The sequence below is a fragment of the Ornithorhynchus anatinus genome, chromosome 13 (genome assembly GCF_004115215.2).
Source record: "Ornithorhynchus anatinus isolate Pmale09 chromosome 13, mOrnAna1.pri.v4, whole genome shotgun sequence".
Taxonomy (NCBI): Eukaryota; Metazoa; Chordata; class Mammalia; order Monotremata; family Ornithorhynchidae; genus Ornithorhynchus; species Ornithorhynchus anatinus.
In genome coordinates, this window is record NC_041740.1 from 6,799,379 (window position 1) to 6,813,488 (window position 14,110).

Sequence of the window (14,110 nt, forward strand, 5' to 3'; positions counted from 1 at the left end):
CATTATTCAGCAATGTAAGGAAATGTTTCACATCACATGTCTGAGTATTATAGTTAAGCGAACTATATATTTAAATGAAATGCATATAAATTTGTAAACATTTTTGAAAAGGTAGGCTATAAATAGGAAACATAATAGTGAGCAGTAATATAATATAGACTGTTTGTACACATGAGTGGATGACCTTCATAGCTCTGATGTGAGTCATTTGTGGCCAGACAGAATTGCACTGTACCACTGTTTAAATGTTATGTATCTTACCTGATGATTAATGTACTACCCCAAAGAGTAGATTTATATATTGGAGTAGACATTACAATTTACTCTTTAATTGGCATCTTTTCCTGAAAGATGAATTGTAATAGGGAAATGTTAGAATATTAAGGGTAAAGGGCAATTTGAATGGTAATTCGGAGAAGTTGTTTTGGTTAATGTCCTTATAAAACTAAATCTTTTTGGCTGAGGAGTGGAAAACAGTTTAATTCCAAAAGTGAATGCTATTGCCTAGGAAAAACAAAACCTTTCATTTTTTTAAAATGGTATTTATTAAGGGCTTACCATGTGTCAGGCAGTATGCTAAGAGCTGGCGTAGAGACATAATAATCAGGTTGGACGCAGTCCCTGTTCCACATGGAGCTCACAGTCACAATTCCCATTTTACAGATGAGGTAACTGAGGCACAAAGTAGTTAAGCGACTTGCCCAAGGTCACACAGCAGACAGGTGGTGGAGCTGGGATTAGAACCCAGGTCTTTCTGCCTCCCAAGCCTGTGATCTATTCACTAGGCAATGCTGCTTCTCATTTAGTTTTCAGCTGTAGACAGGACCAGTAGACCTGCTCTGTTGTTTCTAGGAGATTAGTGAAGGTTACAAGCTTGAGAGCTACTTTATCCAAAAACTATTCCTCTAATGTAGTTGGGAGTTGAAAGAAGTTGCTGTAAAGTTTAAACAGCTGATAATGTGCATTGAAACTTCCTGCATTCATGAAGTTTACTACCGGTCCATGACAATCTTAACTCTCCCCTTCTTTGATACTCGGCTTTAGTATTCTTACATGGCATAATACACTGGAGTATGTGAGCTGTATATTAACAGAACTCCTTATTCTTTCCACCGAAACTTTGTCCTTCCCCTTACTTTCCAACCAATTTAAACATCACCACCATCCTTCCTGTCTCACAGGCCTGTAACTTTGGCATTATCCTTGACTCCTCTCTCTTTCAACCCACATATTCAATCCATCACGGCATCCTGTCAGTTCAGTCTTCACAACATTGCTAAACTTTGCCTTTTCCTCTTCATCCAAACTGCTACCATGTTAATCCAAGCACTTATCCGGTCCCACTCTGATTACTGTATCAGCCTCCTTGCTAACCTCCCTGCCTTTTAATAATACTTAAAAGGAGTTTGCTATTCAGTGTCTATGCTGTAGTCTGTTGTTCTGGATTTCACATCACTATTTTGCATTATCCCTGTAAGGCTGATGATTTTGTTAATTCAAAATGACTTTGACCATCCAGTTTGACCTTCAGAATAGTAGGACTTGTTTTGGGAGAGTGGCAGTTCAGTAATATTTTAGTGAAGGAGGATCGTCAGTTGCAAGTGGAATGAAACATCAAATTGATTTTCCTTTTCCTATAGTACTTATCATTTAACAGATAAGAGACTAGTAAATGTGTTCAGCAGTAGAAAAGGAGCCCAGATTTTGGTTTGTGTCAAAATCTTAGCATTGTTTGTAAATGGTAAAATAGTGTTCACGATTTTATGGAATAATTTTGTTTATTTCTAAATTGTCATGGATTCTTCCTCTGAAAAATCAAGGTTTCCTCAGCTGAATGGTAATGTTTTTAAAAATGTGTTTATTCCTAGAAGATCCATTTGAGAGCTTTTTTGGCAGTGCAAGAGGTCCACGTGGAAGCAGAAGCAGAGGTGCAGGACCATTTTTCTCTGCCTTTAGTGGATTTCCAGCTTTTGGGAGTGGATTTTCTTCATTTGATACAGGTACTTGAAAATATAAAAACAGTTCTAATCACCAGTGCACCAGATTTTTGTGTTTAGGAAGAGAAATAAATTGCCTGTGTTTCACTCTTGCTCTCCAGAGGTTCCCAATAGTATTAGTAATAGTGGTACTCATTACTAATGGTATTCATTGCTATGTGCTAAACACTGGGGTTAGATTACAGAATAATCAAGTTGTAGCCAGGCCCTGTGGGCTCACAGTCTAATGTATAAACACTCTGGAATCATGCTGATGCTCCTTTGTAAAAACCCTATTTCTCCCTTTCCACCTCTTTTAGAAAACCTTCAAAATTGTATAAATAACCCAACCCACCTTTATGGGCAGTACACTGTCTTCTCCTCCAGAAAATAGGCAAAAGAAGCCAATACATGAGACAGCTGTCTCCCTGACTTAATAGCAAGAACTGTGTCTCTTTCTCTTGCTGTATTCTTCAGAGTACCCAATTCTGTGCCTTGCCCACAATAGGCGCTTAGTAAATAGTTCTGAATGAATGAAAAGCTTAATTATTCATCTTTCTCTTTCCATTCATAAAACAGCCTAGCATTTGTCTGAACTCTTGTACATGTGTATTTGGTTATGAAGAAAGACAGAATACCTACATTGATTAAGTTAAGAATGTTGTTAAGTCATGAGTTGTTGCTTAATTTGCATACTCTTTCCACCATCCATAGTTTTGAATAACTCCTCAGGTTTTCACCTCATTATCTTGAAATGTTAGGTAATGTCACAAGCAGTTACTCAACCCTTCTCTGAAGTTTACAAACAGTAGCGTTTAACTTTTAAGATACAGCAAATTAGCTTTGGATGCATTTGTACAAAGTTAAAGTAACTTATCTTCATTTTCTTTTTCCTTTTTTTTCCCTTCCCGCCCACTCCCTTTGTAGGTTTTACTTCATTTGGTTCACTGGGTCATGGAGGTCTGTCTTCATTTTCCTCCACATCATTCGGTGGTAGTGGAATGGGTAACTTCAAGTCCATATCAACCTCTACCAAAATAGTTAATGGCAGAAAAATCACTACAAAGAGGTACCGTGGTATTTTTGAAATGTTTAGGAATTCAAAGGTGTGAAAACAGTATGCAGTGTGGTAGCAGTCTTAAGGCAGCTTTCATTTTTAGTTGCTGGCTTTGGAATGGAAATGTCTGAAATCTTAGAGTAGATGCATTAAGATCTTTGGGGTTTTTTATATAGACTTTTGGTAAAGAATACTACTTTGTCCTCATCATGGCTTTATTATGACCATGTCTTTTGTCTCTGCCTGAAACTATGTAATGACAAAATATCTGAAGTTAGTTATTGATGGGCTGCATTTCCAAAACTCATTAGAGAGAAATATAGTCTGTTCCCAAAGGTTTATTTTAGTATGAGATGAGGTTTACTGCTTTTCTGGAATTGTTGGGGAATTATTATGATTATTATTTTTTCAAATATTTTCCTCTCAAATTGAATTTTTAAGGGCAGGAAACTCCTGCATGTGATTTAGAATTGACATAAGTAATGGGGCCTGAATCCCTGTTGAGTGGACAGAATTGGGCTTAGAAAATAACTTCAATAGATAGAAACCAGATTCCGGTTTGGAGGTTTACTTGCCACGGTTGCTATAGCACTCTGTTGGATGTAGTCACATTTTTCATCTGGCTGGGGGGAGGAGATGTGGGAGGGATGGGGGTGACAGGTGTGTGTGTGTGTGTGTGTGTTTCGTAAAGTCTTTTTTTAAAAAAAAAACAAACTGTACTCCAAAAAGGTTTTTAAATGGATTTTGTCCTGCAGAATTTTGGAGAATGGTCAAGAAACAGTAGAAATTGAAGAAGATGGCCAGTTAAAGTCCTTAACAATAAATGGTAAGGAGCAGCAACTACGCTTGGATAACAAGTAATTCAACGCACGCATATAACAGAAATGTTAAGCTATAACAAGCACCATTTGAGGATTAACAGAAACATTTTTTTGAAGATTTCGAACGAACTCTACTTTCAGTATAATTGTACTTAATCTAAAGTATTTATAAGCAGCTCATCAGAGCGCCTTTTTGTCATAGACTTTTGAGTTTGTTGTTGGGACCACATTAATAGGATCAATTTTTTTTTTTGTCTTTAAAACTGTTGTAAATTTCTGTATGCACTTTGCTTTTTATTAAACTTAAATCCAAGGTGAACAGTGATCCTTAAGTAGTGCTAGGGCAAAATGTACACTAACACCAGCATGAACTTTGCTTTTCTATTTTGTTTGAAATGTGAGCCAAGTGGTAGTTTGTCTGCTGTGAACTATAATGTTGCCAGGTTGAACTTTTATTTGAATTTCAGGTTTTTTTTCAGTATTTAGTAGTGAAAGATATTAATACATTAATGGTAATACATTTCTGGTTTAAAATAAATTAAGGATGTTTTCTAGTTGTGCATGAACTCTGGCAATTTAGTAAGTTTTGACAACTGTTTAAATATGTAATGTTAAGCCTAGGCAAAAAAAAAAGTAAAGCTGGTAAACTGGGTCTTCTGTCATTTGCTAAAAAACAAAAACAAAAACAAAAAATCCCTCAAAATGAATAAATGCTAATGTTTGTGGTGCATTCTTTCATGAATGAGATGTGTAGCCTTCTTGTGTCTTTGTGTTTCCCGTAACTGGGGGGGACAGTTTTGCTCTTCAGCATTTCACATCCTTCAGGCTAGTGGATGTGGTGGGGCTTTCTGTCCTATGCAGATGTTTTCCTTCTTTGTGATTGAAAACGATGTATTATTTCCTTTTCTAAGTCTATGTAGTGTAATTTCATAAGGATCAGCACTTGAATAAACTTTTCAGTAATTGCCAGAACATCTTCTTTTCAAAAATCCAGCATTACAATATTAGAAATATGACTTCATTCTGAAATAACGGAAAAAAGTTCATAGCATGCATTTAAGGGCATTATGCATAGTTAAATCACTTTGGGACAATTTGTATGTTGGCCAAATATTCTCTTTTAGCTGATAAAAGTAAAAAATATATCTACCACCAGGATTCTTGTGGTATGGAACTGTCACATATAAAAGACAATGGATTGATTCATGGAAAAAAGAATTCCATTCACTCCCCCTTCATTGGAAAGGAAGTGTCCCTATGAACCAAAAATGTGTTGGCATGTTGCCTTCAAAGATGTATTGGCGTATATTTGTAAGATGTTAAAAATGCTGAATCCGAATAAGTTTGATGAAAAAATATGAATGTTTTGAAAGGTATAGTTTAGTTCAATAATGAGAAATAAAGCCTGGGTAGAACGTGAAATGAAAAATTAAGAACTTGCATAGAATGCCATTGTAGTGTCTTCTTTTGCTTTCTAATTCTTAAATACTTTGTGAGAACAAATGTGATGAATTGTTTTACTGTCTGTATGTTTATTTAGCTGGTTGAAAGTGAGTTCTTTGTCAAGTGTATGGTAAGTACAAGAGAATACTGAATCTATTGAATTTTCTGGAACACAATCACCCAGACAGTCAGTGATCTACGGACCAATGTCTTTGGGCAGCTGTTAATGTTAGAACAAGAAGTCTGGCTTCCCAGACTCTGAACTCTTGGGGAGGTGTTGTGGGTGGCGGTGAGGAAGGAGGAAAGCGATACCCATAAGAGAAGTTCGTCGCCTTGCTTCCTCACTTGATCAAACTCAGATCAGGGCCTCCCCAAATTCCTGCTGGCTAGGTACGGTGTTCTGTAGATTGCTGATCCATGGGGTACTGGTGAAATCTTCTGAGAGTTTCAGTTTACTTGGGAGAGTATCCTTTATATTAGACAAAATGGAGAGAATTAAGCAAAATTGAATATGTGCTTGGTAGAGAAAGAAAGCCATTTGTTTTTTCCTTGCCACAGCAGGGAAAATGTGGATTCCTTGGTTGTCAAGAGGCTGAGGGCAGCCAGGGGTGTTGCTTTCTGGACAGCTGGAGCTGCCCCAATCACTTCTTCTCGGGACTGTCAATATCTGAGGTGGAAAGGGGGCTGGAGAGGGGTGGGGAAGGTGAAAGGCAAATTCCTCCTCCAGCTTGAGTGAGTGGTTGAGGAAATGCCCATTCTTCTGGGTGGACAGACATGTACTCATGATTTACAAGGTTAAGTCAACAGAGATCATCTAATTTGGCTGGTTTACTGACATTGTACCATATTCTAAGATCTTTAGGGCAGTGACTGAGATTCTTATTTTTATCATGCTTTCCAAGTTACTTGGTATCATGGTGATGAAAATGATGGTCAAGTCTTGGTGCGGAAACTTGGAGTATTAAATCCTGTGTTAAAGGAATTGATGATTGTGCTAATGTTTTTTTCAGTGTCATTTGTGGTTTATTGCCCTTGCCAATTGAGTTCCTACTGGGGCATGTAATGTAACAGACCATCAGGAGGGCAGGGGTGCTGCACATTGCCAGGTGTATGCACAGGGTTTTTATGTACAAGGCCCATTTACAGCCAAAGTAATGGCAGCATAGTACCATAACCCAGCAGGTGAATGACTTGGAAGCTGATGCACTCTTCATCATCCATGTCAGTATGCTATTTTTCAGGATTCATACTGCACCGGTCCACCTTGCAGAACACCCTGCGTGGTTCTTCGGTCAGAGACCTTCACTACTGATGGCAGAGGCCCAGCAGGTATTCCCCTGCTTATATAACCAGGGCTAGAACCCAGGTCTCCTGATTCCCAGAGATCTACTTCCATTATATCAACAGTGCATGGTAATCCAGTGCTCTGCACAAATTAGGCTTTGTTTAAATGCTTTTGTTTGAAACTTAGCTGGGGAAGGAAGAATTCCTGAGCCTGATATTATTCAGTGAGTGCCTCAGAACAATAATATTCAAGATCTTCTGTTTGCATCACAACATCAGATTGCCTTTCCTTCTAGTTATGAATTGACTTAAGGAATCTTTCTGTAATGTAAAAGTTATGGTGAATCATTGTAGGGGAAATGGGCTCATTGCTGTAGGGAGCCTCCAAATGTTATTCTGTAGAAAATAATTTATTTTCTATTCTTGGAAGAATGCCTTCAGTCTCGAAGTTTAAGTATCATAACTTTGATAGAATTACCAAAACTTCCTTTTGCTGCATGATTAGCAACACAATACCATATCAATTGTAAAAGCAGCTAGTTCTAGTTATGTAGACGTGTGTATGGACTAGTTTTCATGTATCTGAGTTTGGAATGTTCTGGAGCAAATGTTTCATGGTGTTAAGTATTAGTACAGTGCTCTGCACATAGTAAGCGCTCAATAAATACTATTGAATTTAATGAATGAAAGTCACAGAAAATAGGATTTTTTTTCCCCGTTCACTGTAGGAATAAAACAGTTCTTGAGAGAGTTGAATAATTTATGTCTTTAATAATATTGGTATTTGTTAAATGCTTACTGTGTGTCAGGTACTGTACTAAGCACTGGGGTGGAAACAAGCAAATTAGATATGAGAAAATAGATGGAAAAACCAGCATGCTACTAAGTTATTTTTTTATATTACTGATCCTAAAGCATAATTATTATAACCAGTGAAATTGACTACAGCTCGTTGCAACTCTTCTGTACCATGATTTAATTGGAGCAATTTAATTCTTCTGTTTTTGGAGAAGCAGCTTGTTTGTGCTCTCCTTAAACTGCCCATTTAAAATAGGGTCAGATGAAAATAATATTTCCATTGTGTAAAATTGAGGGTTTTCATTTTAATTTGAGAATGAAGTGGGATTAGATTAACAAGCAAATTTAAGCAAGGCAAATATTCTCATTGTTCTTTGTGTGGTTGAAACTTCAAAACATCCAATTCTTGAATTTGAAGTCTTCAGTTTTACTGTTCATTTTGCTGTGATTTGGAAACAACATTGCACATAAACTCATTTATATCATGTATATATTAGTTGGCATTTATCATAGTACCATGGAATCTATTATGCTTACTACTTGGCTCGCCTAGTAATACACTTAACAAATACCATAAAAAAGTACTAATGAGCAAGGCCAAGTAAAAGGAGTAGAGGATAGCTTAACCAGGCCCATCATAAATTTGTACCAGCTTACAAGTTACACAGAATGCTTATATTAGCAGCGAATAGTGGTTTTTTTTGGTCTGTATACAGCTTTGTGTCTGTATACAGCTTCCTACATCTAATTCAAATAATCTGTGATTGTTTTTTTATCCTTCTGGAGTGGCATAAAGGTTTTTGTCTCTCGGTTATTTTAAAGTGTTGTTTTTCAAAGATGGATCTTACTTGCACTACTCATTGATTTAGTTGAACTATTAGTTTTTTCTGGACAACTTTGAGCTCATTATTTGCTGTGAATTAATGGTTAAATACTGAAAACTTCTGGATTGGACCGGATTATTTGATACAAAAAATACTTTAGGGAATAGTTTGGAGCTTCATTAGGTAGACACTTTTATTACTAGACAACTGTGGATTTAGGGCAATGCAGTAAGGCATTTTAACGTTAAAGATACAAATTTCCACGTAAGTTCATGTAAGTGAAATCAGCATTTCATAGTGTGAGGTGGGGGAAACGGACCCACAAATAGGCACACCTTCCATAACTCAGCTGGGCAACAGCACTGCCCACCGGCTGTGAGTGTTGGGAGAGCTGTAGACTGGGTGTTGGGAGGAAAGGAGTTCCAACCTGGGGAAACAGCCTGAACAAGGGGACTCAGGCAGGAGGCGAGAGTGAGGTGCAGTTAAGAGGACCAAAGGACACTAAATGCCCCTCATAACATTCCAGCCTCTGGGGATGGATCTATAAGGCCCCTGAGGCTGGTGTATATGGTAACAATCAATCATATTTACTGAGCGTTCACTGTGTACAGAGCATTGGACTGCACGCTTGGGAAAGTGAAATATGGCAGAGTTGGTAGACATGATCCCTACCCATGACAGGTTTACAATCTAGAGGGGCTTCCAACAAGAGAATTTCGGGTTTATATTTTAATATTTACTGGTGAAAATTCCATAACAACTTCTGAAATATAAGAAGTAAAAGCATGTTTGCAACCTAAAGCAAAAGGGGTGATATTTTAAGAATTCTTTCTTTGCAGCCCAACTTTGAAAAGAATCAAATTATCCTTTTTTATTCAGTAAAGAACGTGGATAGTCAGGAACCAAAGCTAAAATCAGATGCTGTTTTCTAAGTGGATCAAATTGCAGTTATTGGCTAATGGCTTTTAACTAAAGTTCGCAGAAGAGAGATGGTTTTGTTCAATGATGGTTGGCTTAAAACATGACCCTGGTGACCAGTTAGGTGTTAGCGGAGAGGGAGCACGAGGCTACCAGGTTGGGATTGGCAAGGAAACCTGGAAAAGTAGAGGAAACCAGAGGCAAGGAAAAAATGGGAAAGGGAGACAATGGGAGAGTGGGTTTAAATCATTTGAAGAATGTAAAATGTACTTGTACTTCCATGTTTGGTTTTGTGGGACCACATTTTATGTGAAACTAATCACTGAGAAAATGCCCTAATAAGCAGAGCTAAGCCCAAGAAATTTTACAGTTCTGCTTCTGCAAATGACTTCATTTTTGTGTTTGCTTTTTGTTGTTGTTTTTAAAGAAAGAGAAAGGGAACTGGGAGAGTGAGGAGAGAATTTGAAGAAGAGAAAGGACTGCATATGTCATATAACTTCATATGTGAGTTAAAATTTTGCTTAATTCAGATGCCAATTCTTTGCCAATATGTGGTCAGTTCATTGCTGGTTTTTCTGGGTGTGGTAGGAAAAATTCCAAATCATTTGGAAAAACATTGCTGCATTGCAGATAGCAAGTGTGGACTTGTTACCCAAATGCACACAGCAGGGTGTTGAAATTCATGTACAGTAGACAACTAACACTCAGAGATTCTCTAAGTCATAGTTTTTGTTTGGTTTTAAGATTCAGCTGTCTCTATTCTAAGGGAGTTTGAATTTGTTTCAATTGAATTTCAATTTTAGTTTAGTGTTGTGCCTTCCAAATGTGGCATGATTCTATATGAGAGCCTCAGTATGTATGTTATGTGTGCAGGTGGCTCCCAAATTTTCAGCACCCTCTATATTGGATTTCACATTCCCCCCCCCCCCCCCCACTAAAGTCTCCCATGATTCCATGTTTTACAATAGTGCACTGCCTTTTGAGAGACAGGCAAATGTGACCAAGCTTCAGCTCTGTGAGTGTGATGACACGGTGTAAACCCCCCCTTGAATTTTAGTCTGTTTGCCTTTGGCAGAGGAGTGACAGTGGCAAACTGCAGTCTCCAGTCCACTGTATTGGCAGGGTCAACTCCACAGCTGAGGCGATGTATTTTTCCTTTATATCCCACTCAGGTTCTTCTAGTTCTCTTTCTTCTACTCTCTCCATTGCAGATTACTTCCAGGCAAGCTTTTAATCTCTATTCAGTTTCCTCTAGTAAATCTTCTCTGAAATCCTTTCTTACCATCATCCCACTAGCAGCCCTCCATAAAATGGCACTTCTGTGGGGAATAAAATTTCCTTGTGCTTGACATACTCCCTTGGTAGAGAATCTAAACTTCTCATGTCCCCTCTTCCTCTAAAAAATTACCTAAATCTGTGTTAATAGTAGGTAATGTCTGAGGTTGATTAAAGTAAGGAAGTGGAATTCCTCATAGTAGATGTTCCCAAAAGAGGGAATTTTCTGCAAGTGAGTGTCCCAGAATATGTCTGGGATTGGAATCGGCTAGCCAAAAAGCTGGTTGAGGTATCCATGATTAAGCATAGTGGGGGAGGGAGAAAGGGACTTGTCTTCCAGAAAGGCTGTTTCTCACAAGGAAATAAGGCATCAAGGGAGGGAGCAAAACTGTTGGGGTAAGAATTGTAGATTGTATGTCTGCACTGCTAGATTGAGAAAAACCACTGGGCTGAAATGTCTGGGTCTTTTTTCCTGTGCATATCACTTAGGCTGAAAACTGGAGACAGAGAGAGAGAACCCATGTGTGTTCCTGCACACATGCAGAGAGACATTGTCATTTATTGAGCGCTTACTGTGCAGAGCAATGTATGAAGCACTTGGAAGAGTACAATTTAACAAGAATTGGTAGATATTTAGTTTGGTAGATTCTTTTTAGTGTGAAATTTTAAATTCAAACTAGCCCAAAAAAGGCATTTCAGATGAAGGAAACAAGCATTCTAGAATATTAATACCCCATAAGTAACCATTCTTGAACAGCAGCCACTAATAATTTCTATGCATGTTCATATTTTAGAATAACACTCCAAAATCTACCATGAGACAAAACATGCTTTCCCACCACAAAAGCTGTCAACATTGCAAAGAACAAAACAAGCTGTGCCTGAATGGGAATCTTATTGGAGCCCAAATACAAAAAAATCCAAACAGCTGTTGAATTCATTTTAATAATAAGGGTTCAAAGCTCAGGCTTATTTATCTCTTGGAGTTTTCAACAGAAGAAAAACTGTGGCTTCACATCACTACCTTCTTTTAAAATAATATTAGGTGACCACCCTTTAGCTAATCACAATAACTAATGTTGCTTAGTATCTGGAAGATTTATTTCAATTCATTTTTGAACACCTACTATGTAAAACTTATAGTGTGGTCTTTTTCCTGTTTTTGTAAAATTGATGTGCATTCAGTTTTGACATAATGTGGGTTTTCTCTACACATTTTGGCTAGAACAATAGGGAGGAAAGAGCATTCATCCAACAGCATAAGGCTGTTTGGATGCAGTGCAGTGTACTGCTTGAAGAAATGGTTCATGCTCGTAGATGCACAGCATTGGACACAGCGAGTACAACCACGTGAGTTTTCTTTAACATGGGGGTGTTTATCAAGCCTGTACTCCCCACCTTATAGGAGAAGTGGGGGATTTAATTTTCAAGTCTTATAAATCTCTTATTGCCTTTGGTATATTTAAACATTGCCTGAAAGTGTTTTTTTTAAAGTTCTGTGGTGCTTAAAATATTCTTAGATATTGATAGCAATTTGTTGAACCTCTTTCCTGCTTATTTTATTAGTTAATGGTATTTCCAAAGTAAAGATGAGTCGCTGGGTACAGTTGGTGTGCAGGGATTTTTGGCTCACAAACTTCACATTATGATCCCAGTACTATGTTGTAGTAGTCATGTGGTATGTAGTTGTGTATTTCATTGGTAAATGTGTCACCATTTGTAAGAAACTGGGCAAAAATTTTCAACACCTAGCCTTTTTCCTACTCCCCAATCCACCCAAAGCATCCTGAAGAGGGCTTCGTTCTCAACAAGGTCAACTCACGTTTCAGGGACAATGCAAAGCAGCGACTTCCAAGGAATGCTAGTTTGAGAGTTGTTGGGAGTTCTGAATGCAGTCAGGAAAAAGAAATTCTGGCAGGAAGTGTATATGGAGGATGGTGATTTATGTCTCTTTTTTCCTTCTGAAGTTTCAGTAGAAAGAAAGTAATCTGAAGGTTAAAAATCTAGAGCTCAAGAATGCTGAGAATCCACTAAATAATACTGATTTGTTTGAGTAAATAGATTCCTAGGATGTACACTAAATTGCATTAAATTAGGTATATTAAGTTACATAGGCATAGTTAAAAAGCAAAATCCACTTGAAGAAATTTTGCAGGATGTTCTAATTATGGTAAATTAGAATGATTTTTATTCAACCCTCATGACACTATTAAATTGCTCATATTGTTAATCAGTCCTAAAGCTGTCCTTGGCCAACCCTGCTTTCTTGTGGAAGTTGTAACTTTAAAAGTGGTTAATACCTTTAGTCTGCTAGTCAGGAATGCCAGAGTGGCCATTTTTTCCCCCTATATTGGTCTGCTCGAAATGAAACATTTCGCTTTTCATTTTGAGTTGCAGGAGTGAAAAGGGAGCAGGGATTTTAGAGGGGGTGAGCATTGAGAGGAAATAGGCTTCCAAGAGCCAGCAGACTATAAAGCCACCTTTTGGGATATTTTCAGCTTTGACTGTAAACTTTCAGGGATTGTCAGAGACTTGGAATCAGTTTGGCCAGTATCCAGGTCAGACGATTAGACTGTAAGCCCGTCAGAGGGCAGGGGCTGTCTCTATCTGTTACCGATTTGTACATTCCAAGCGCTTAGTACAGTGCTCTGCATATAGTAAGCGCTCAATAAATACTATTGAATGAATGAACAACTGTGAGGACAGTCACCCCCTTCATTCCCTATGGGGGAGGCCCCAATGCTATGATTCAAATAGGAAGTGTAGAGGAGCTATATAACATCAGTCAGGGGCAGGCCAGAGAAGCAATAACATGCGGAAATTGCAAAATGAATAGAGGGTTCTTGTTTTCCTTGGCTTTCAACCTTTATATGGAGTGAAAGGCTATCATAATGTCAGACTGTGGGAGTGTTCATGCTGAAACACTTAAAACAGGCCTACACTTGACCAAGCCTAGTGGACCTGTAGGTTTTCAAATGGGTGTCATGGTGAGCAGGGACAGCATCTTTTGTTTTGTACAGGGTATGCAGTGCAAACTTAAATATTAAGAATAGCTTGCTTCCTTTGCCTTCACCTTCTTAGTGCTTCCCATGGGAACCTGGGACAGAGGAGACCATTCACCCCCCCCACCCCCACCCCCCACCCCTTGGGAGAAAACAAATTGGTGACTTGTCAGGTTTTGAAGACAATTAACTTTTTCAGGGAGTAAGAAGCCTGAAGTCTTAGCATTTGTATTTGACTCCTATGCTGTCATTGGTTCTTGGAATAATTCTTGGAATAATTTTTTGATGATAGTCATAAAGTTGATATTTAAGAGTTAGATGTAAAAAGATGTGTTTAAAAATGTAACATCCTCAGTGATGATACCCTCCCAAATTAATTGGGAGTTGCTGTTGAATGAAAAAAATGGAGTCTCCTTAGTGAATTCCTGAAGGGAAAAAGTGGACCACTAAACACTTTGAGATCTGGCACGCTGAAGTATAGTATGTTGGTTGTGATACTGCTATTGATAAGTGCTTCAGTTGAAAAATTGTTGCTTCTCCTGTGAATCAGTATGCGAGTGAAGTTGCTGTTCCTCTCAAGCCAGGGTGTTTAAAGTGGGTTTGAATGAAAAAAAATCAATTAGCTACACAAGACCAACACAATTTTCAAATGTTTTATAACCAAAGAGCTTAGTAGTGTCCAGATTGCTAGTCAGTAAGAACTGGAGCAATT

General features: G+C 38.0%; 1 protein-coding gene across 3 annotated transcripts in view; it reads left to right on the plus strand.

The window, feature by feature from the left end:
* DNAJB6 (DnaJ heat shock protein family (Hsp40) member B6) overlaps positions 1–14,110 on the plus strand; it is a 79,140-nt gene that overhangs the window by 39,220 nt on the left and 25,810 nt on the right. For 2 of the 3 annotated variants that reach the window (XM_039913911.1, XM_029078141.2), the window contains 3 exons: positions 1,869–2,000; positions 2,904–3,045; positions 3,789–3,859. In XM_039913911.1, the coding sequence (XP_039769845.1) occupies positions 1,869–2,000; positions 2,904–3,045; positions 3,789–3,859 (345 nt within the window). The remainder of the gene's footprint in view (positions 1–1,868; positions 2,001–2,903; positions 3,046–3,788; positions 3,860–14,110) is intronic. The other variant, XM_016227465.3, reaches the window with a different exon arrangement.